The 25,189-nt window shown below is 40.8% G+C and overlaps 1 protein-coding gene across 1 annotated transcript in view; it reads left to right on the forward strand.

Moving 5' to 3' along the window:
* The window catches only part of LOC127578371 (receptor-type tyrosine-protein phosphatase R-like), a 175,858-nt gene that overhangs the window by 99,160 nt on the left and 51,509 nt on the right, over window positions 1-25,189 (forward strand). The window contains exons 7-8 of the mRNA XM_052030316.1: window positions 15,757-15,943; window positions 16,879-16,964. Of these exons, the coding sequence (XP_051886276.1) occupies window positions 15,757-15,943; window positions 16,879-16,964 (273 nt within the window). The remainder of the gene's footprint in view (window positions 1-15,756; window positions 15,944-16,878; window positions 16,965-25,189) is intronic.

Consider the following 25,189-nt stretch of genomic DNA (forward strand, 5'->3'; position numbering starts at 1 on the left):
TTGGCCTCCGTAAATTGCCCTTAATATATGGATGAATAGTGGAATCTTGGGGTAGATAATGAAAATGTTACACGGATAATTAGTGGGGAATGGGATTGCTCTGTGAACCAACACTGTCTCGATGGGCTGAAATGTCCTTTTTCCATGTCATATGACATATGGTATATAGTTGACAGTTGTTTTGCTCCAGACCAGCGGGGATCGTGGTGCTTTTGTCAGCTTATCTAGTGTTATTGTTTTGATCTTTTGCAGATGGCATTTTAGTTGCTCTCTGAAGGGCTGTGTTTGCAGACTTGTGTATTCTGCAAGTTTGATGAAAATAAATAAGCTTCCCAGGGGACAAAACTTAACCTCCACTTTTTTTTAATGCTGAGATATGACATATTGGTGATGGCAAAATTGTTCCTGAAGTCAAGTAGGACTGAAGAGAAACTTTTTTTTTTCTGACAGGAAAATGGGAGGAGAAAAGGAAAATCATACAATTCTCTGCTCTAAAATAATAAGGAAAGGAAAGTGGCAGCAACAAAGGCTCAATTACAAGCGCAGGCATGGCAGAATATTGTGAGATATTGCTGCATTTCTTTGCTACAAATTACATCAAAGATGAAGATATGCAGAGGTCCATCCAATTAGTGTGATGGGAGTTTAAAGAATAACTAGTGATAAAAAATTTAAAATTTGATGGATTTGCGGAAGAATCACTTTTAACCTAAAGCCAAGTGAGATCATCCAAAAGCTTAAGTTTGTTTCCCAAAGCAATGGCTGAGTTTGTGCCAAATTAAAGAAGTTATCACATGACCATAATTATGGTAACACACTCTTGCAGATGCAAAGGGACAGATTAGTTTGTGTAATCACTGATAACCAGATTCAGGTTGTTATCAAAGGTGACTAGACCTTTGAGAATGCACTGAAAATTTCCTAAGCAGTGGAATTGGCAAGTAAAACCTGCAGGGTTTGCAAGTGAGACTGTCTGTTCCATATAACAGTGTGCCTGGGGGACAAGTGGCAAACACACTTTTCCAAAGTGAAGTGAACACCATTTTGAAAAGTAAGCAGTGTGAAAAGTGTGAAGGAAAACATAGGCCATCTGAATGCTGGATCAGGCATGAAAACTGTTACATGTGTAGTTTTAAAAGGCTACATCACCAGAGCTTGTAGGAATAACAAGAAGTAAAGGTGAGTAAACTAAAGTATTAAATTAACGAAAGGTACTCAAGATTTTTATATTTTCCAGCATTCTCACCACCTGAAGGAAAAAGATGAAGACAATAATACAGAGATAATGTTCACAATGTTTGACGAAAAATGAACTGACTGAACAAAAGTAGAATCACTGATTGTTATGAAAGTGAATGACAGAGATGTGACATATAAGCTTGATATAAGTGCAGTAGACTGAATGTTTAGGCAGGTCATCAGAAGACATTGCACCTGAATTTAAAAATTCACAGCTGGATCTGAAAACATATACAGGTAAAAATATTGAAGTAACCGGAGTTGCTGATATGGCGATGAAATACCAAAGACAAATTAAAACATGAAACATCCTCACTAGTGGCTGCTGCAAGCTCATGACCAAACCATCAGAGGAACACTCATCATATTGAGATGGTTGCAGCTGGAACATTACAGCAGGTGCTATGGAGACATGAAGAGGTTTTTGAAGGTGAGCTGGACTCATTGAAGGTCACATGAGTCAAAATCCATGTTGATTCCTGCAATCCACCACAGTTCTTTAGGTCAAGGTCAGTGCCTCGTGCAATGAAACCAAATGGGAGGCAAGGTTTCTCAGATAGAAGATGATTGAATCTGTTAAATACTCTGAATGGGCAGTATCCATTTTTCCAATGGATCCATTAGGATTTGTGGAGATTATCAGCTGACTATTAATCACATCTCGATTCTGGAATAGTATCCCATTATGAAAACAGAAGACTTATTTGCAGATTTGTCTGGAAAGCAGCAGTTCACTAAGTTGGATATGAGTCAAGCATATCACAGGGAGTATTTGAGGAATGATCTGGTATTGGTATTGTTATTGGTATTGGTTTATTATTGTCACTTGTACCGAGGTACTGTGAAAAGCTTGTCTTACAAACCAATCGTACAGGTCAATTCATTACACAGTGCAGTTACATTGAGTCAGTACAGAGTGCATTGATGTAGTACAGATAAAAGCAATAACAGTACAGAGTAAAGTGTCACAGCTACGGAGAAAATGCAGTGCAATAATGTGCAAGGTCACAACAAGGTAGATCATGAGGTCATAGTCCATCTCATTGTATAAGGGAACCGTTAAATAGTCTTATCACAGTGGGGTAGAAGCTGTCCTTAAGTCTGGTGGTATGTGCCTTCAGGCTCCTGTATCTTCTACCCGATGGAAGAGGAGAGAAGAGAGAATGTCCCAGGTGGATGGGGTCTTTGATTTTGCTGGCTGCTTCACCAAGACAACGAGAGGTAAAGACAGAGTCCAAGGAGGGGAGGCTGGTGTCTGTGATGCGCTGGTCTGTGTCCACAACTCTCTGCAGTTTCTTGCGGTCCTGGGCAGAGCAGTTGCCATACCAAGCCATGATACATCCAGATAGGATGCTTTCTATGGTGCACCTGTAGAAGTTGGTGAGAGTCAAAGGAGACAAACCAAATTTCTTTAGCCTCCTGAAGAAGCAGAGGCACTGGTGAGCTTTCTTGGCTGTGGCTTCTACGTGATTTGACCAGGATAGGCTGTTGGTGATGTTCACTCCCAGGAACTTGAACCTCTCAACCCTCTCGACCTCAGCACCATTGAGGTAGACAGGTGCATGTACACCACCCCCTTTCCTGAAGTCAATGACCAGCTCTTTTGTTTTGTTGACATTGAGGGAAAGGTTGTTGTCACGACACCATTCCACTAAGCTCTCTATCTCCTTCCTGTACTCCGTTATAGGCCGTATCTCATCGCTGTTTGAGATACGGCCTACAACGGTGGTATCATCTGCAAACTTGTAGATGGAGTTAGAGCAGAATCTGGCCACACAGTCATGAGTGTATAGGGAGTAGAGTAGAGGGCTAAGGACGCAGCCTTGTGGGGCACCAGCGTTGAGGAGAATCGTGCCAGAGGTATTGCTGCCTATCCTCAATGATTGCGGTCTGGTTTTTAGAAAGTCAAGGATCCAGTTACAGAGGGAGGTGTTGAGTCCTAGATCTCGGAGTTTGGTGACGAGCTTACTTGGGATTATTGTATTGAAGGCAGAGCTGTAGTCAAAAACAATAGTCTAACGTAGGTGTCTTTACTGTCCAGTTTTTGACTATCAACATACACATGGGGTTGTTTGCAGATAACAAACTACCCTTCAGAGTTCCATCTGCACCTATCTTTCAGAGAACTAGGCAGGGGTTGCAATGGGGCATGCCCAGAGTCACCAGATACTTGGTCACAGGAGCATCAACAGGCAAACAACCATGGAATCTGGAAAAAGTGTTGCGTAGTTTGGTAAAGACAGGCATAAAATTAAAGAGGAATATGCTTACCTTTTCGGTGAATGATGTGTAGCACTTGGGACGTTGCGTGGATGCTAAAGGGCTACATCCAGTTCAAGAGAAAGCAAAAGTCATAATGCTCCTTTCCCAGCTAAAGTGACTGAGCTCAGAATCAGAATCAGATTTATTATGGCGCAAAATGTGTTGTTTTGTTGCAGCAGTCCTGTGCAAAAACATAAAAATCTAAAGAAATCTAAAACAAAACTGAAAAAAAGTGCAAAAAAAAAGGAATAACAAGGTATGTTCATGGATTGTTCAGAAATCTGATGATGGAGGGGATGAAGCTGTTCCTGAATCATTGAGTTTGGGTCCTCAGGCTCTACCTCCTCCTGGGTGGTAGCTGAAGGTATATCTGGGATTGATGAATTACTACAACAAATCTTGCCAAATCAGTAACATTCTTTGCTCCAGTGCACCAATTCCTGCAAAAGGATGTGAAGTAGAGGCAGAACGAAGCTCAAGGAAACACTATTGTGTATTCCAAAGAATTCCTACAGTTTGCTGATGTGCTCATGCACTTCACAGCAGAGAGTTAATCTTGTGAGAAGGCTTTGGTGATGTGTGGTCCAGTGGATAGTTTGGAAGAGCCAATAGGGTTTATGTGCAGAACAGTGACAGCAGCAGAGAAAAAGTACTCTCAGCTGAATAAAGGAAGTTTAGCTGCATGTTTGGAGTGCCACAATACATTATGGATGTCACTTCACATTTACACAGATTGTTCCATGCAATGAAGCCAGTGTCTCAAATGGTTTCCCCATGACTTCAAAGATGGGTTTATGAATATGCTATTGTTTTCAAAGCTGGGAAATACCATGGAAATGCAAATGGGTTCAGTCATCTTCCATGTCAGTGACAACCAGGGAGAAGGAATACAGGGCCAAGTGCAGATGATGGATCATCTGGGTACTATGCCTGTGAGTACTGTGAAAATCAGACAATGGACAGCAAAATACCCTGTGCTGCCTCTACATTGGAAAGAAAATCTCCAATGTATTTGAAACTTTAAATAATGTTGAATTTGCTTGGTTAGGGTGGGGGGGGGGTGGAAACGTGGAGGTGATTTCAAAATGCAGTAATGTGTGAAAGGTACAAACTAATTGAATGGATATAGTTGATAGTTGTTCCCCTCCAAGCTAGCAGAGGGTCGAGGTGCTTTTGTCGGCTTATCCTGTGCCACTGTCTAGATCCTAGATACATAAAAAGTGCTGGAGGAACTCAGCAGGTCAGGCAGCATCCATGGAGGGAAATAAACAGTCGACATTTTGGGCCGAGACCCTTCATCAGGACTGGAAAGGAAGAGGGCAGAAGCCAGAATAAGAAGGAGTACATGCAGGCAGGGGACAGGTGAGTTCCGGTGATTGGTGAGTCCAGGTGAGAGGGGGTAGACAAAGGAGTGGGGGGGGGGGGAAGAAAAAGAAGAGGTGGGGTTACCGGAAGTTAGAGAAATCGATGTTGAGGCCCTCAGGTTGGAGACTCCCAAGGCAGAATATGAGGTGTTGTTCCTCCAACCTGCATCTGGCCTCATTGTGGCAGTAGAGGAGGCCATGGATAGACATATCAGTATGGGAATGGGATGTGGAATTAAAGTGGATGGCCAACGGGAGGTCCTGGCTGTGGCGGGGGACGGAGCGAAGGTGCTTGACAAAGCGTTCACCCAATCTGCGTCAGGTCTCACCGATGTACAGGAGGCCGCACTGGGAGCACCGGATGCAATAAATGACACCCTCGGACTCAGAGGTGAAGTGCTGCCTCACCTGGAAGGATTGTCTGGGACCCTGAATGGTGGTGAGGGAAGAGGTGTAGGGACAGGCGTAGCACCTAGTGCGGTTGCAGGCATAAGTGCCAGGGGGGTGATCAATGGGGAGGGACGAGTGGACAAGGGAGTCATGGAGAGAGCGGTCCCTTTGGAAAGCAGAGAGAGGGGGTGAGGGGAAGATGTGCCTGGTGGTGGTATCCCATTGGAGATGGTGGAAGTTGAGGAGAATGATGTGTTGGATACGGAGGCTCGTGGGGTGGTGGTGAGGACAAGGGGAACCTTGTCCCTGTTTTGTTGGCGGGGGGAGGGGGTGAGGGCAGACGTGCAGGAAGTGGAAGAGATACTGGTAAAGGCAGCATTGATGGTGATGGAAGGGAAACCCCAGTTACTGAGAAAGCCTCATCATGGGAACAGATGTGGCGGAGGCGGAGGAACTGGGAGAAGGGGATGTCGTCCTTACAAGTGACAGGGTGGGAAGAGGTGTAGTCAAGGTAACTGTGGGAGTCAGTGGGTTTGTAGAAGATGTCTGTGGTTAACCTGTCTCCAGAAATGGAGACGGAGAGATCCAGAAAGGGGAGAGAGGTGTCGGAGATGGACCAAGTGAATCTGAGGGCGGGGTGGAAGTTGGAGACAAAGTTGATGAAATTGATGAGCTCAGCATCTTGTGGGAATCTCATGTATGCAGACAAGAGGGAAATATTCCAACAGATCCCTGACTGGTGCCTTGTAGATGCTGGCATGTCTTTGTAACTTCTAAACTTCATTTTCTAATTATCAATTAAAAAGAAATAGAATTTATACAAGATAGACAATGCCATGAAATAAAAACAGAATGCGGGAAATACTTGGGTCAGGCAGCATTTATGAAGGGAAAAGCAGAGTCAATGTTCCTGCTTGATATCTTGTATCAGAACCAGGGAAAATTAGAAATGAAATAGCTTTAAAACTATTTCATTTTTAACTATCTGATGAAGGATTAACCTGAAATGCTAACTCAGTGTCTCCCTTTCACTCTTTCTGGTATTTTTGAGAAGTGCCAGTTGGTTCAAGAATCAAACAGTTGAAGGGAAGTAGCTGTTCTTGAACCTAGTGGTGTGGGACTTCAGTCTTCTGTACCTCCTGCCCCATGGTAGCTGCGAGAAGATGGCATGGTCCAGATGGTGGGGATCTTTGATGATGGATGTTGCCTTCTTGAGGCAGCGCCTCCTGTAGATACTACTGATGGTGGGGAGGGATGTGCCCGTGATGTATTTGGCTTAATTCACAACTCTCCGCAGCTTCTTACATTCCTGTGCATTCAAATTGCCGTATCAGACCATGATGCAACCTTGACATTCAAATAGTCTTTTCCTTAGATGGCCAATGGTTGTCCTATGCAATAGAAACATCACTGATGTTTGCCTTTGCTAAAAGGTAGCTCTCAAGATACAGAAACAAATAGACAATTTCCAGGATCTCATTGTAGACATTTATTGTTGGGAAGTTGTATTGTAGAGTGAAAGCAGGTAGGTGGAGAATGTTAGTTTCACAAATTTTAAGTGTAGCACCCATTCTCTTTTATGCTCCAGTGAATATTTGGAGGCTGGAGTGACCTTGGTTCTATATGGAGTAATTTCCCATTCATCCTGTAGATCAGCTCCACTTCTGTGGAAAGCTTGTTGGAAGTGAAGTGCAATATTAAAATATTGGAGGTTGCACTGGGATTGGGCCTATGGCAGACCTATTAGTTAGAATCACAGCTTGCATTCCATCATGCAGTGAACATTGATGGAGTCAAATTCGAAGGATTGCCAAAGTTGAGATGGATACTCCACAGTCCCTCTCAATTTACAGTTAAAATCAAAGTCAACGGTTAAATAAAAGACATGCATTATGTTGGCGTTGCTCCCTGCATTTTTCATGTGTTTGTCAGAGAACGAAGGTAATGTCCATTGCCAATCCCATTAAATGGAGAAGATCCCAGGGTACAAATCAAAAAAAGAGTGTGGAATAATTCAGTTCTGGCTAATCATTAGATTATGCCAGAAATTATCCCAATTTGTACAAATTTTTATGTGTGAATTTGGCACAAAACCAGTCATTCCCGGATTTGATTGCACCTCTGATCATTTCTGGGACAATTAGCATCCATTGGGAAATTGCCTCAGGCACTTCCGTGCAGGATTTACCTCAGTGAACTTGTCAGTCACAATCCTCATGACATCATCGCAGGTGCAGTGGCTACCTTCTGCGATTACTAAAATAAATTGGTGGACAAAAGTGCGATCTATGACCTCTGGTTATCACGCACAAAACTAAAGGACCAAACCACACAGCAAATCGACAAAGAGACATGAATTAAAGGTTCCCAGTGTGACTCCAATGTCTAACTCCCAACTTCTGCCAGAATCTTCATTGCTCTATATGTATGTGGAAGCAGTCTGCTAGACTGTTTAGACGTTGCAGTACTTCTGTGTGATGATCCATAGCACAAGATGCTGTGATGTCTGCCAAACTGATCAGCCTGTGCCTTCCAGTAACTATATCAGGCTATTGGATTGCATGCACTGGAGACTGCTGGTTCCCCTCTCTCTGCCTTTTCCCTCATCTTCATAGTAGCTTTGTCCATGAAGAGTCTCTTTAAGGTTTGACCACCTTCTCTGTAGTCAGTGTGGCAGAATGCCCAATGAGTAGTGAGCACTAGTGAGTGTGGGGAGAAAAGCAGGAGTGGGCAGGTGCTGAGTGAAGGTTTGAATGTGGAGTTCTCAATTTCAGGTGTTGACGGGGGTAAGACATTTCAGCTCCCCGCCCAGTCTGGTGCTGAAGGTGTTGCGTGTAATTGTAAGTGTGAGACTGCAATCTCCTGAAATTGAATTGAAATTGCTCCCAGATGTGACAGAAGTCTAGAGAATAAAGCTCTACAGCATACAACTTTCCAACATACTCTAGCCTAATTGGTATTCCACACATTTCTGGATATGTAATTGCAGGAAAGAAACAAATTAAACTCTCTTTTCCCATGGTTTAGAAAATAGTATTGTGCTCTTAATGGTTGGAAGAAATTCTTTTGTCAGAGATCTACTGGGAATGGCATGTTTGTTTATGCAGCAGCACGAATTCACTCTTTGAGGTGAAACCAAAGCCCTCACTCACTGGCCAAAATGATCTTCCACCTAATTAATGGCTTCCTTCCATCTGCACACTTGCCACTTCATTTAACTCAGCAGGTCAAGCTAGAGCACCAGAGCAAAGGTGGTCGGAGAATGGGGATATGGTGCGGGGAGAGGAAGCAACTCCCTGATCTGAATGTGGAAGGTTAGAGTGCAATGACTCTCACTGGGCAGAAGGCCAGTTTTGTCAAATCCCAACCCAGTAACTGAAATGAAGGTTGGGGAACAGAGCTGTGGGCGTTCCGCAGCTGGAGAGCTCTGAACAAACATTGCAGAAAGTATTTAAAGAAATGACTGCACTTAAATAAACAGTTGGACTCCATCATCTGATAAGATTCTTTTACATCGTGATGAGCAATGGCATAATTTTAGCAAAATCCAAAAATGGGGATGCAACTTACTCCATGATTAATGCCTTCGAGCAGCCAGGTGGTCTGAGTGTGTTGAAAGGTGGGGCTTCCTGTTAAAGCCTTTTGAAGTAAATATTCCATTAATCAATTTTTTTTGAGGACCCCTCCTACTTATACTAATGTTTTGGTCTCAGTATCATGAATTTATAGCTATGTCTAATTTTCAATTCCCACCAACTTAAAACTTTGAAACTATTAAAGTCATTGAGTCATACATTGGGGAAAAAGGCACAAACACATGATCTCCTTTGAAAACTCTCTTGACCATGTCCTTTGGTTTACCAAGGACTTCGACATGACGACTGGATAAGTAGGAATTGAGGTTGTTTTGACTTAAAGTTGCTCGTAATTAGGTAATAGGTGAGGTGCTGGTAAAGAGCGATCATTTTATCTACATGGCATTCATCAACCTTGCATTAATGGTATTTTCCTTACTATGCTGTAAAACTGCCCAGGAGTTGACAAGAGACTGGCTAATAAAACCAGTCAGCTCAAGGCTACTTGAATGCACATAACATTTGCAATAAGATGGATGAGTTGACAGCACTGACAGCAGCATATGAGTAAGATCTAATAGCTATTATGGGGATGTGGTTCAGGGTAACCAGGACTGGGTGCACAATATTCTAGGTTATACAACATACCAAAAAACAGACCGGAAGGGGAAGAAGGTCAGGTGGTGGTGTTAATCAAGGAAGGTTTCAAAGTGATGTTGAGTTGTGATATAGAGGCAGTAAATAGTAATGTAGAATTAGTTTGTTTTGAAATCAGGAACAGCAGGGAAAGAGGACATGGGTGGGAGTAGTCTATAGACCCCAAAATGTGACCTCTCGACAGGACAGAGCAAAATGGGGAAATATCTAGGGCACATTTGAAGGAAACTGTATTTGCATTGGGAGATTTTAATCTACATATTGATTGGATGAACCCAACTGCCATGCGGGGATATTATGGAAGAAGAATTCGTGGAGTGCTTCAGGGATTGCTTCCTAGAACAGTATGTTCTGCAACCTACCTGGGAGCAGGCTATTTGAGATTTGACCATGAGTAATGAGGAAGGATTAATAAAAGATCTTGTGGTTAAAGATACCCAGGAGGAAGCAACTACAATATGATAGAATTCCAGATGCAGTTTTAGGGTGAACACCAAAGAACCAAAACCATTGTCTTCAACTTGTTCTTCAGTAAGAGGAATCAAAAGGGACTTATTATCTAAATGGAGAGAGACCGCAAATGAGTGAGGTACAGAAGGATATAAATGCTCCAGTGCATGAATCGCAAAAAGTTAGCAGGCAGGTCCAACAAGTGGTTAAGAAGGCAGAGAGCATTTTGGCCTTTATTGCAAAGGGGTTGGAGTTTAAGAATGGGGAGGTTTTGTTACAATTCTGCAGGGTGTCGGTGAAGCTAACTCCAGGAATACTGCATCCAGTTTTGGTGTCCTTACCTGAAACAAAATCTAGTAACATTGGAGGCAAAACAAAGAAGATTGATCAGGCTAATTCCTGGGATGAAAGGGTTGTCTTGCCAAGAAAGACTGAATAGTTTGGGCCTGTATTCGGAGTCTAGGGGTAACTTTATTGAGCCATATGTCAAGGGGGCTTGACATGGTAGATATTGAGATATCTTCATGCGTGGAAGAGTTACAAACAAGGGGACATAGTTACAAAATAAGGGGCCAATCATTTAAGATTGAGATGCATAGAAATTTCTTCTCTCAGAGAAAAGTGAATCCCAGGAGTTCTCTACCCACAAAAGTGGTGGAGGCCAGATCAGTAGATATATTGAAGTTGGGGATAGGTAAATATTTGAAGGATTGAGCAATTGAGGTTATGGGGAACTGGAGCAGAAGAGGAGTTGAGACCAGCATAGCTAGGCCTTTATCATATTGAATAGTGGGGCAGGCTTGAGAGGTCTGGTAGTCTATTCCTGCTCTTATTTTCTTGTTCTTGTAATTCGAGTGCAATATGGCACCGAGTATAAGTTATCAACAACTGTTGCAAAACATATGAATTGCTTGCAGTTTTTTATGTTTGAAGCCTTGCCAGAGTATGGAGCCAAGGATATGGTCTTGTTAACAGTGATGTTGGTGTGACAGCAGCTACTGCTGGAGTTTTGCTGCCTGCAAACGTATAGGGGTCAAAGGATAACTAAATGAGTTTAGTTAGTACTAAATACAAGAAGGGGCATTGGAGGATGAAATGGTTAACTCTATAGAATACTACAGAGACTTTGTAAAGATTGGGGAATAGTGCACGATGCCATGATTTTGCTTTTAATAGTGTTGAGGAGTTGATTTGGTGCTGTAATAAGATTCAAAGGAAGAAAGAAGCTTACCTAAAGTGTAGAAAGCATGGATCGGACAGGGCTCCGGAGAGTTACAAGGTAGCCAGGAGGAAGCTTAAGAATGGACTTAGGAGAGCTAGAAGGGGGCATGAGAAGGCCTTGGACAGTAGGATTAAGGAAAACCCCAAGGTATTCTACACGTATATGAAGAATAGGAGGATGACTAGAGTGAGGGTAGGACCAATCAAGGATAAAAGAGGAAAGAGGTAGGGGAGGTCCTTAGTGAATACTTTGCTTTAGTATTCACCAGTGAGAGAGACCTTGACGTTTGTGAGGATGGCGTACAACAGGCTGATACGCTAGGGCATGTCAATGTGAAGAAAGAGGATATGCTGGAACTTTTGAAAAACATTAGGATAGATAAGTCACCAGGGCCAGACAGGATATATCCAAGGTTATTACAGGAAGTGAGGGAAGAGATTGCTGCACCTTTGGCGATGACCTTTGGGTCCTCACTGGCCACAGGAGCAGTGCCAGTTGATTGGAGGGTGGCAAATGTTGTTCCTTTGTTTAAGAAAGGGAGTAGGGATAACCCTGGGAATTACAGGCCAGTGAGTCTTACTTCAGTTGTGGGCAAATTACTGGAGAAGATTCTTAGAGACAGGATTTATAGGCATTTGGAGAAGCATAGGCTGATTAGGGACAGTCAGCATGGCTTTGTGAGGGTCAGGTTGTGCCTCATGAGCCTGATTGAATTCTTTGAGGATGTGACAAAACACATTGATGAAGGTCGAGCAGTGGATGTGATGTACATGGATTCTACTAAGGTGTTTGATAAGGTTCCTCATGGAAGGTTCCTCATTAATAAAGTCAGGAGGCATGGGATCCAGGGAAACTTGACTGTGTGGATTCAGAATTGGCTTGCCCATAGAAGACAGAGGGTTGTTATAGATGGAGCGTATTCTGCCTGGAGGTTGGTGGTCAGTGGTGTTCCGCAGGTATCTGTTCTATGACCCCTGCTCTTTGTGATTTTTATAAATGACTTGGATGAGGATGTAGAAGGGTGGGTTAGTAAATTTGCAGATGACATGAGGATTGGTGGTATTGTGGATAATGTAGAAGGTTGCTGTAGGTTACAACAGGTCATTGATAGGATGCAGAGCTGGGCTGAGAAGTAGCAGATGGAGTTCAACCTGGAAAATTGTGAAGTGATGCACTTTGGAAGATCGAATTTGAAGGCAGAATACAAGGTTAATGGCAGGACTGTTAACAGTGTGGAGGAACAGAGGGATCTTGGGGTCCACATCCATAGATCCCTCAAGGTTGCCACACAGGTCGATAGGGTTATTAAGAAGGTATATGTTGTGTTGGCCTTCATTAGTCGGGGTATTGGGTTCAAGAGCTGTGAGGTAATGTTGCAGCTCTATAAAACTCTGATTAGACCACACTTGGAGTATTGTGTTCAGGTCTGGTCGTCTCATTATTGAAAGGATGTGGAAGCTTTAGTGAGGGTGCAGAGGAGATTTACCAGGATGCTGCCTGGATTGGAGAGCATGTCTTATGAGGATAGGATGAGCAAGCTAGGGCTTTTCTCTTTGGAGCGGAGGACGATGAGAGGTGACTTGATAGAGGTGTACAAGGTAATAAGAGACATAGATTGAGTGGATAGTCAGAGACTTTTTCCCAGGGTGAAAATGGCTCACAAGAGGGGGCATAATTTTAAGGTGATTGGAGGAAGGTATGGGGGGGGATGTCAGAGGTAACACTTTTACACAGAGAGTGGTGGGTGCGTGGAACGCACTGCCAACAGAGGTGGTGGAGGCAGATACATTAGGGGCATGTAAGAGACTCTTAGATAGCCACATGAATGATAGAGAAATGGAGGGCTATGTGGGAGGGAAGGGTTAGATAGATCTTGGAGCAGGATAAAATGTCGGCACAACATCGTGGGCCAAAGGGCCTGTACTGTGCCGTAATGTTCTATGTTCTGTGAACTCAATTGGAGAAATTTAGATAAGGAGTTGTAGCGAAAATTGGCATGAATTTGAGATTTGTCTTTTTCTCCAACAATCCCGAATAATGCAGTTAAAGGATTTGGCTTAAAATTTATTTTAAAAAGTACGGAAAAGGTTTGAAATACCTCTATCCAGTATTTTTCCAGACTCGGACATGACCAAAACATATGAATTAAAGAAGCCTCTCCATTATTGCATTTGTCACAATAAGGAGATATATCTGAATAGAAACACGATAACTTGTCTTTGGACATGTGAACTCTATGGACCAATTTAAATTGAAGGAGAGAGTGACGTGCACATAATGATGAAGTATTAACCAGTTTAAAAATTAGATTCCAAGTTTCCTCAGAAATCGAAATCTGCAGATCATGTTCCCAAGCATTTTTAATTTTGTCTAAAGAGACCTTATTCGTTCCTGATAGTCTACCATAAATCTTAGATATTGAAGCATCATAAAAAGGCTTTAAATTAAAAATTACAGCTAGTAAGTTCTTATCAGGACTTATAGGGAAAGTATGTACTTGAGGTTGAAGAAAATCTCTAATTTGCAAATATTGAAAAAAGTGAGTTTTGGGCAAATTATATTCAGTTGACAATTGTTCAAACGTTAAGAAATTTCCTCCAACAAACAGATCCTGAAAACAAGTAATACCCAATCTATCCCATTCTTTACAAGCTATGTCAGTCATAGAAGGTTTAAAAAAAATTAGCAAAAATGGGACTAGACAAAGAAAATCTCAATAAACCATAATATTTTCTAAATTGTAACCAAATCCTCAAAGATATAATTCTGGAGACTTACACATATTGGCCTTCATTTCTCTTATAGCTAGGAGGGGTGTATTGCTTAAATGGAAGGAGACTACTCCCCCCACTCATGCTCAATGGTTACGGGATGTTATGTCATATCTAAATTTAGAGAAGATTCATTGCTTTATTTCTGGATCTATTCTGAACTTTCAAATATTATGGCGACCTTTTTTGAACTACTTTCAAAACCACTGATTTGGTGCTTGAAGTACAGATATTGGCCAATACTACTATAACTTCAGGATGTTACTAAACAGCTTCGGTTTTGGTAGTGGGGTTAGATTTTTTTAATAATAAAATTATTCCAATTTACCAATACTAATTAGTTATCATTTTTGTTTATTAATATGAAACATTGTGATTTTTAGTGTGATTCAATACAATCTATTTTGTAATATTTTGTTTTTTTTTCTCTTGTTTCAGGTACTTTGTACTTTTTATTTGGAATTAATAAAAATATTGAAAAAGAAGAGATTGGTTAACATTTAACGTCTTTAGAGATTAAAAAGATGGGAATGGACCAAATAATTTACCAATCTAAATGTCTAAGACTGCAGATTTAATTCTTATGGGAAGTGGACAGTTGTCTCATGGACTAAAGTAGTTCAAGACAGTGACTCATCATCTGCTTTTTAAAGCCATTAGAGTATGTCTAGAAATGCAGGTCACGCCCGTGACCTCTTCATCCAAAAGCTGAATTTAAAAAGGCTTTCAAAAGCCCCTGAATAATAATTTCAGCATATAATAGAAACACGGTTTATCTTAGACATTGTAAATTAATAACCCTGATCACTGTTTGATACAATGGCCACCTTGAAGAGCCATCACATCTCACCATGTATCCCCAGTTTATTAGCTCCATCATTCTAATAACTGGAATTATGTATCAATGATAATGTTACTTAACTGGCCTTAAAGCATTGTGGAAAGCCTGAGGCAAGAATTCCATTTTTTATCTCTCTCTCTAGACATTCCGTCACCATCTAAATTCACCGGCTGAGTACTTCCAGTATTTTCTGCTTTTATTTTGGATTTTCAGCATCTGCAACATTTTGCTTCTGCTTTAATCTCCATATATTGATTCAATAATGTAATGAAACTGAATGGCAAAGGACCTTTACACTGAAAGTATATCATTTTTATCCAGTGAAGAATTGCAGGCATCCTCAAGTATATCAGTTGCCCACAATTCTTCACTGGATAAAAATTATACTACATCCAGGAAGAACAACTACTTTTACAATGAAGGCAATTTAAAATTGCATTCTGCTATTTTGTCGAAGATTTATTAAAAAAATTCAGAAAGGGAAAACATATATTGGAATTTTGAAATATTTATGAGGGAATGACAACCAACAAGTATATAAAATTAGATTTTAGCAACAGAGTAATTGTTAAGTAATAGTTATGGTTTAATACCTCAATCAAATTTTCACTCAATCCTCACTTCAAGATTTTTTTAATGCAAACGTAGCTGGTAAATATCAGGCATTCTTCCAGCCTATAATTTCTGAAGCAAACGCTGAAAAAGGTTACAAAACCAGCTCTCCGTGCGGAGGAGCAGGGTATCACTGATTTGTGAGTTCAACCTATCATCCGTGCAGTTGATGCTGCAGGTTTCCCTCCATTATAACAATTAGGACTGACAATCTCAGTTCTATTTTTATACTGCAGGTTTCAGGCCATTATGAATATATACATTAAAGTTGGGGTGTGTGTTTGCAGCCACCGGTGTGGGTGGCGGGTAATGGTTCAAAAAAACGGAAAAGCATCTATAAATATTTTTAATTACTCCTTTTTATAATTCACAGGCGCGGTTCAAACGTATCACTTACGTTGGATATGAGTACCTTGGGAAATGTTGAATCATTCAGTATTGCACCTACACCCCGTGAGAAAATATTTCTGGAGTATCTACAGACTGCCAGCCGGGTGTTAACCAGATTACAACTAAAAGAAATAGTAGCAAGTGCCCAGTCCTTTCAAGCTGAATTCATGGTATGAATCTCTATGCAGTAAGTTGTGGTTTTGTACCCCAGTTTGCGCATAAAATTTGTAACTGGTATAAAAAATCTTGCCTAAATTTCATAGAAGTGACAAGAACCAATTTTAGTCAAAGATACAATTTGGAATGATCAACCAATAGATTACATTTTCATAACATGTTGTTCTGAAAGATAATTACTCCTTGTGTTTAATCTCCATTATATTTAATATCAATGTTCTGGAGATGGAATGTGAATATAGAACACAAAACTCAGGCATGGTCAAAAGTCCTCACGTTCATGAATTTTAATCTATATTTAGACAGTCTTGCATCTGATCTTCAAGTATTGTCAACCTTCCTTAATTATGGGAGCAGAAAAATGTAAAGAAGTGATTGCAAGGTTCCAAGCACCAGTGTGCTATTATACATGCAATGTGACAAATGTCTGTGCTGTTGCTTAATAGTTTGTGTGTTGCACATATCACGGAACCCTTATTGCCTATATTCCTATCCTGTTTTGCATAAATTCAAACAAATTCCACATTGTGAGTGAGGGAAAAGCTGCCCACAAGTTGACTATTAATTCTATATTTAATTCCATGTTGCAGCTAATGACACAAGCTGCACTATATTTGAAATCACAAGGGATATATCTCCCAGTAAGTTAATACTCAAACCAATGTTTACAAGTTCCCACGGAAAAGTTTCACCTGGTATTCCATACAGAGGATCAGATTATTGTGAAGGGGCAAAAGGAGAAAGAGCACTTAGAACATGGGTTCAATATTTCACTGCAGATGACACATGGGATCAACCAAAATATAATGACAGAATTTTTTATCTGACAACAACTGCGTCCTTTTTTTGCTTTGTGGTTTGTGGTGTGCTAAGCATATTGGAATTTCTGATGCTTCTGTCTTTTTTTTTAATTCCCTTCAAATAACAGGAAATTCCCATGAATTTTGTGAATCCCAAAGAGCTGAGTATCCCGTGTCATGGAACTAAGAATAGATATAAAAACAATTTTGCCAAGTAAGTTCACCTGTTATACAATTCTTCATTTGCCATTCAAATGCTCATTTGTTTATTTTACTCATATTCAAAGCCACATTAATCAGCCTGTGCTGATTAGTAGAATGCATAATGCAGATGTCTGCATTCTAAATTAACTCATGTTTTAAGTTAGAGCCAGGAGAAAACTTCAAGGACCAGTGAGAAGCATGAACATTGATTACCACCTTCTGTACCAATTACTAACTCCCTTTACTCATTAGGTGACAGAAGCAGAGCACTGTGGTTTGAAGGGAGGATTAAAATGATAGTTGTGATTTATACAATCAGGTCAAGAGAAATTCTTTCCACAAATACACATGTAAAATTTCCCTTTGGCATTATACCTTGAACTATCAGGACAGAAAGTTCAATCATAAAATAATTCAATTCAAAATATATCTGATAAATGTAATTTTAGAGTCCATAAACTTGTACAGAGATTAAAAAAAACAAATGCATTGTGATGCAATAATGCAACTAGTGTTATTTATGTATAATTTTTTACCATGATACTACACCTTACATGCAGAGGTATAAGCTGCATATATATTGCACAGTTCAGTTACTGCCTGTTGAGAACATCTTAGTCCTTCTGCCCTGATGATATCAAGTCCAGCACATTCCAGTTACATAAGTCCCAGATATTCATTAGGCATGCCTAATGGGCATTAGGACTAAAACAATATTATTGCCTCAGTAAACCAGATTAGTTAAAGGAGTAAGTACACAGGAACTGCTGGGTTTTGACTGATGGAAATAAAAGGATGTCGATTCACTATTATCCACTGTTCAACATCAAAATCCACAATGGGATGGAAGAAGTCTTGAAATAAGGTGGGAGAAGTTTTCATGTACTCCCATTAGTGTGACAGAATTTTATTGTGGAAAATAATATTTCAAACTAAGACATTTATAACGCACCTTCAGATAACAGGCCGGGTGGCACAGATGGTTAGCCAGTTTTTCTGTTGAGAAACCTCAGTAGGCTGCAGTGTGTGTCTCAGCATGTTCCAGACTTCTGCACCTGAACACACCAGCACAGGATATACCAGAGATTAGATGCACACTGAACTCACCTTTAGTTCCACCCTGGATTTGCTCCTGGCTCTAGAGTGCTCTAAAAGGTATTGAGCTGAGGGGCCAAATACACTTTGTACCTGGTCCTTCAGCTGAATGTCAGTTATAGTTGGTGCATCAAGTGCAGTCATATTCTTTTCAATGGGGTCACATATCATACTAAGAAGGAAAGTGAGGATACGTTTCTAAAAAAACTAATCTACATAAGGCATTTTAAGTTGATATATTTTTTAATACTTTACTAACATTTTAAAATTTTTATAATCATTTCAATGTACAAGCTGAACTGTCAGAAAGCCGTCAAGGTGGTTTGTGGGAAACCCCTTAGTTTCCATTGCCTGTGATCTTGTCATTGCACAGCCAGAAGAGAGGCTGGTAGGATGATGGAACTGTCCAGACACAAAATATAAGTGCAAGTGTGGGGATCCTGTGATAGACTAATGCCACGTGCCCAAAGTGCTTCATGGGAATGTAATCGGACAAAAATTGGTGTTGAAACAAAAGAGATAATGGGAACAGTGATCAAAAACAAAGTTATAAGCAGTGTCTTAAAAACAGAAAGGGGTCTGGAAAGACATATACCTAGAAATTCAACCCTAGATAGTATCACTGAATGTGCTATGTAACAGCAATGCGGGTTGTACTCTGCTTCTGCAACTCAGCTGCATTGAAGTCATTGGAATTGAATTTTGGAAGCAGAGAGCAATGTACAACCACTAGTATGTGGTGTACCATCTAGTGGGGATGAATTCCTCGGTAAAAGTTGCTTAGAGTGATAATTAGTGAGCTTGAAGGCTAGAGGATTGATAGGGAACTTCCAAATGATGGCAATGGAATGAAAGATAGTTATATTCCATGTTTTATTTGCTCATTTTTTGTAATCTGGTTTCCTTAAAAGGTAGGATTTGTAAATAGCTCCCATCCTTAATTATATCTTTGGATATTTAGGAAGCCTTTACATCTAGAGAGAAGAAATATTAACATGGCTTAATGGACACAAGCCATTTTCCATTTTAGGACCTCACAAATGTGCTCCAAAGTGCAGGGTTCCCATGAGTGAAACTTAAGGGATTGGCTCGTTCTATCACCAAATCCTTGATTTGATTTGAGCTCAAGTATACTGTATGTAATATGGATCATACCATTATGGCTCCAAAATGCCTTCACAGATACAGTCAGAAGTGGTCACACAATTATGCTTTCTGCTTTGAACTGCAATGGAAATGAATGTAAAATAATCAAATGATTCAATACAGAGTTCAATCATGGAAGAGGATAGTAATATCTTCACATGAAAACATTGACATGGCATTTTGGACAATGAATCCAGATTTTACTTACTTATCACAAAACAGATTGTAGCCATTTGCTTCATCAGGCCCATGCCACCACGCTGCTGAATAATGTTGTCAGTTTAGTTCCCAGTAATCTCACAATTTACCTGTCCATCCACTCCCTTTTCATTCTATCGCCACTTACCTACTTCAGGGGTAATTTATAGTAGCCAACTAACCTAGCAACATGTCTTTGGGATGTGAGAGGAAACTGGAGCACCCGGGGAAACCCAGCGGTTACAAGTTGTAATAACAACTGTGTCTTTCATGAAAATGACTAGCAATATTTATTTATAATTAATGGTTTCAATGCTTGCTTATTCTTCAATATTCCTTCATTCTGTATCACTGCAGCCTCCTGGATTAAGGAAGGAGTATAACACCTAATTGTTTTTGAGGTTGAGCAGTTTCCTTGGCGCATCAGTATTCAGTGCCCTGTTGTAGGATAAATTATTTCCTGGATCAAAAGCTAATCAATTCCATGGGCTGAGGAAATTTAGAAGCTTTTTGCCACATGGTGTTTCTATTTTATTTGTAAACCTAAAGGAGAAGATAGATTGTGTGCACTTATTTTGAATTAAACAAAATGCAGATTTGGCACTTCAGTAGCACCATGTGTGTCCTCCATGGATATACGTAGCATTGCATAGTCAGCCAAGAAGAAGTCTTTCTGAAGTACGTCTGTTGCTCAGCTTTGGTTTTCTGTTGTTTGATGAATTTTTGGGTGAATTAGAGAGACATCTTTCTACATTCAACCTCTGATGAGATTTTATTTTGTCTTGGTATTGAAAGACAAATAAGAAGATAGCAACTGTTGTTGTGGAAAGTTTGGCGGAAGCAACAATAGAAACAGAATCACTGGACTAAAATTGCTACTGTTTTTTCCTTCACACATACGCTTCAAAAAAACACTGCAAAGTTTCTTTTGAATTGTTGGGTTGAACAATATTTGGACCAATAGGCATGAGTTTCTTTCTGTAGCTATTCACTCACCAATCGCTGTAAGTTAAACGTGTGATTTAATCTTAAAAGTAAATAAATTACATCTTTCTACGTAGACAAGATGATAATCAGAAACAGTTTGCCAAATCATATGTAATCACAAAACAGCCAAAGAAATAATAAAAGATTGGAGATGCAGTGTAAATCATTCTTATATTACTTACAAGCAAATGAATTGCTTTGCTTTTCAACTGGAAATCAACTTGACTGAAGTAAGTACTGCTAAGTGAATTTCCCAGCCCAGGAAATTACTTTTCCTGTTGCTAATTCCTCTGAGAAAGCATCTTTCACTGTTTTTTTCTTTTGGCTACACCTTCTACCTATTGTATACGACTCCTTTTCTGCTGACATTTGCGTCAGCCATATCACATGATTAGTGTGCTGCAGCCCCTATTGAAGTGTTCTCATCTCTAACCTCTGGGCTTTATTTAAATATAGAGAAGGATGTCAGGGTTTAAATTTGTGCTCCTGGAGTATGCACTGGGGACTTAAGTGCGGATGTCAGAGGATTCCACAGCACTCTTCCATGAAATAAATACAGGCTGAATACTTCTAAAGAGTTGTATATCCATCTTGTTTTTGTTGTCTGATATCTTATAGTTTATAAAGTCCAACGTTAAATTAAATTGAGTAGGTGTTTTTAGTTTGGACTGCCGTAATGGCAGGGATTATATAGTGGGTTTAAATATGAATAACAGAAAGTGAAGAGGAAGTGAGGAATAATGAGTGCATAGTGTATGGGTGTGCATAGCAAACCTGGAAGGGGAAAAGGATTTGGGTGTGATTTTTGACCATTCATGAAAAGTGCCCGGATGTTGTGAAGCTGTTTAGCAAGGCAATTCAAGAACAAAAATGCATTTTGTGGCTTTGCTTACATTTTAAAGAAAGACAATCCTAAAGCTGTTTGGGCTATTTGCACCCATGATTAGACCAAAAGAGACTTTGGATTAAAGATAGTATTAGCATATTTCATCCCTCATGATGCCCGATCTGACAGAAAGTCCTCTATTAATCCCTGCTTTCATGTATGCGAATGGTCTGCATTTTGCATTTAATGATTCTGATCACTAATGAGTTGGTGCCATGTCTGGAATAGCAACAGAATCCCAACCACATACCCGGGCACCTGTATAATCTATGTCATGTAAAGCTGGTAAATGGCATCACCATTGTGCTAAGCAGTACGTGGAAGAGCAAATGAAACCATGGCAACTGTAAAGACTGATGCCCTTTGAATAGGAACAGGGTGCTGATTTAACTGCTACCCTCCCTGGTGGTATGGAGCAGTTTTACAGTCACAGATGAGTAAAGAATGGTGATGCCATGTGGAAGAAGACAGTAGTGAGTCAAACATTTCCCAGAAAAATGACTCCATTGACTCTATCTCCTCATCTGTCTCCAACTAAGTCATAATACAACTGTGGCATGATGCCTAAAACTGATGTCATCATGATTGGATCAGCAGAATTCAGCATAAGCATTTGCAGCAACGAGAACCATATATGTGTATTTTTAGCAATAGTAACTCATATTATTTTAAGAGAAGGTGCACCTAAATTGGAGCTTTGGAAGAATAAAATCTTACAGCATGGAAACAGTCCATTCGGCCCAACTTGTCCACGCCAGCCAGCGGGCACCCTTCTGTATTAATCCCATCTCCCACCACTATATGGAAAGAATTCAATCCCATTGGTGAGACAGGATCAGTCCTTGACAAAGCTATGTTGGTTGTCTCCAATTAGTCCCCGCCTTTTCAAGTAATCATTAATCTTCTGCCTCAGAATTTTTCCAGTATCTGTCCTACCACTAATATTGGGGGTAAAGGAAGGCATTGAGAAGCAGGGAGAGATTAATGAGTGGTTGGGTGTCGTGAATGGTTGGGGAGCAGGAACTGTTGGGAGTGCGAGTAAGGGGAAGTGGAGTGAGTTTTGTGAGGAGTAGTTAGTAGGGGTTTCAGGGAAGGGGATGCGTTAGCAGGAGCGAGGAATGATTGGGTGATGGTGCTGGAGAAAGCAGTGGGAGACAGGGGAGAGGAGGAGGAAGGAGGGATTTAGGAGTGGTGAGGTTTTGAGGGGAGAGGGACTAATAACATTGTTTGTCTTCAAACTTTGACTAACATTGTATCAGAGGTCTTGAATGCACAAAACTCTGATGTTCACCTTGCGTGCAGCTTACATCAGCTTTTGTAGTTTTTTTCATTGTTCAGGATCTGGGCATCACTGGCTAGACCAACATTTATTGCTCATCCCTAATTGCCCTTCTGATGGCAATGGTGACCTCCTTTCTTGAACAGCTATGGAGAAGGTACTCCCATAATACTGCTGGGGATGGTTTAAATTCTGTGACGCTGAAGTGATATCCGTCATCAGGATGGTTTGTGACTAGGAGGGGAACATGGAAGTGATAATATTCCCAAGTGCTTGAAGCCCTTGTCATTCCTGTCGGCAGACACTGCTTTTTTTGGGAGGTGCTGTCCAAATAGTCAAGGTGGACAACACCTCCCAAAATAGGAGTGTCTAGTTTGGGAGGTGCTGTCCACCTCGACTATTTGGACATTTTGTAAATGGTGCCTACTGCAGCCACTGTGCACTGTGGAGGGAATGAATACTAAGGGTAGATAATGTGGTGCCAGGCAAGCAAACTGCTTTGTCCTGAATGGTGTTTAGCTTCTTGAGAGTTGTTGGAGTTGCATTCATCCAGGTAAGTGGAGACAATTCCATCCTGCTCCTGACTTTTGCCTTGTGGATAGTGGAAAAGCCATGGGGGAAATGGGAGAGGGGTGAGGAGGTGAGTTTTTTGCCTCAGAATACCCAGCCTCTAACCCCGCCCTTGCAGCAATTATATGGCTGGGCCAGTTGAATGTTTGCTCAGTGTTCACCCCAAGGCTAATGTGGATGGGGGAACTTGGGAATGGTAATACCATTGAATGTCAGAGGTGCATGTCTAAACAATCTTGTTGGAAGTGGCCATGGCTTGGCACTTATGTGGCATGAATGTTACTTGCCACTTATCAGCACAAGACTGCATGCTATTTAGCAACTGGCTGAAGACTGGCTTCCCATGATGGGGGCCTTAGGAAGAAGCCGAGATGGATCATCCACTTGAAAGTTCTGACTGAACGATATTGTGAATGCTTCAGCCTTGTCTTTAGTGCTCACATACCAGGTCCCATCATAGTTGGAGATGGGGATGTACTTAGAGCCACCTACACCCAATAGTTGTTTAATTATCTACCAGTATTCACAGTCAGTAAGACTGCAGAGTTTTGATTTGATCCGTTGATTGTAAAATTGCTTCACTTTGCCTATTGCAAGTTGCTTTGCTGTTCGGCACACATGTAGTCTGGTGTTGGAGCTACACCATGTTGGTGTATCATTTTTAAGTAAGTCTGATGATGCTTCCACCATGCCCTCGGCACTGCTCATTGAACAGAGTCGTAATGGCAGAGTGAGGGATGTTTAGGGCCATGAGGTTACAGATTGTAGTGGAGTATTTTTTCTGCTGTTGCTATTGGCCCACAGCACTTCATGGATGGCCAGTTTTGGCTACCAGATTTGTTCTGAGTCTCTCTCATTGAGCACAATGGTAGTGCCACTCAACACAGTGGAGGGTCTCCTCAGTATGACAGACACCCTCTTCTGTTACAGACACCCGCAAACATCACAAGACCCTTTAAGGAAATTTAGCTGCAGCACTCTTTTAGTTTATAAAAGATTTGCATCCTTTTTTTTTCCTGAGTAGTGGCTTTTTCATAATGTTGTTTCAGACACCAGAGAATTGAAAACTGGATGATTTCCCTATTAGATGGGCAATCTGAAACACCGGTGTGTAGTCTGAGCAGTAAAACTGCAGTGCGGACCAAGTTTATCATTGCTTGACTGATGATTAGTAAGGGTGAGTGCTATTTTGATTTTGAAACCACAGCAATAATTAACAGCAATGGAAATCTACATTTAAAGGTCAACTTCTTGGAAGGCTCAGCTGGGCAGGAGTGATGCGGGTGAGAGGGGACATTGTCACTGGCTTCAGCCTTGCTGGACCAAGGACGTAAAATACAACACTGCCCTTCCTGTTCCTGATCCTTTAGCTGCCACCTCTGCTGGAAATGCAATTTGGCACATTTAGTGACAAGAGGATAGAACTAGGTTTTAATGCTTCCAACCTCAACCCCACCTCAACAGCTTTGTCGCTTGCTGACATTAATTTCACAGAAATGGAGACCGATGAGTTGACAGCACACATGAAGATCTGCGCCAGCTTGAGCCATGGACTTGAGTTTGATGGGGAAGGAGTTAATTAAATTGGAACAATTTAACCAATAGTTGTCATTGGTGATTAACTCACGGTGGCTTTTAAGATCTGTTCTTTCCTTTGAAAAGCAAACGTCCACAGTGTGAAGTGTGAAAGGGTTGGATAGATGTTAGAAATGAGAATTGTGGACAAATGTATTTAAGCAAAAATGACCTCAGTCGATTTGAAAGTGTACCTCACCCACACAATCAAGTCTGAAATGTCTCTTCCTGTCTGTCTTGTGGTTTTCTGCTGTTTTTTTGTTTAAACTGTCCTGATAAAACTTCTGAGAATATTTTGTTTTTTTGCAATCTGCTAACAAATCTTTTTTGAAATGTCTGTCAAAGATAGTTCCATTTATGACTTCTCCGTAATTTTGTTATTGTATACAACAAAGAGCACTTGATCAAATTCGGAATTTTAAAAGTGTGCCGACATGTGGATTGTAGTGATTCAATATGACATACAATGTAGAATGGTTGAAGATGCCTGCTGAGTGGA

This window comes from Pristis pectinata, chromosome 15 (genome assembly GCF_009764475.1).
Source record: "Pristis pectinata isolate sPriPec2 chromosome 15, sPriPec2.1.pri, whole genome shotgun sequence".
NCBI lineage: Eukaryota > Metazoa > Chordata > Chondrichthyes > Rhinopristiformes > Pristidae > Pristis > Pristis pectinata.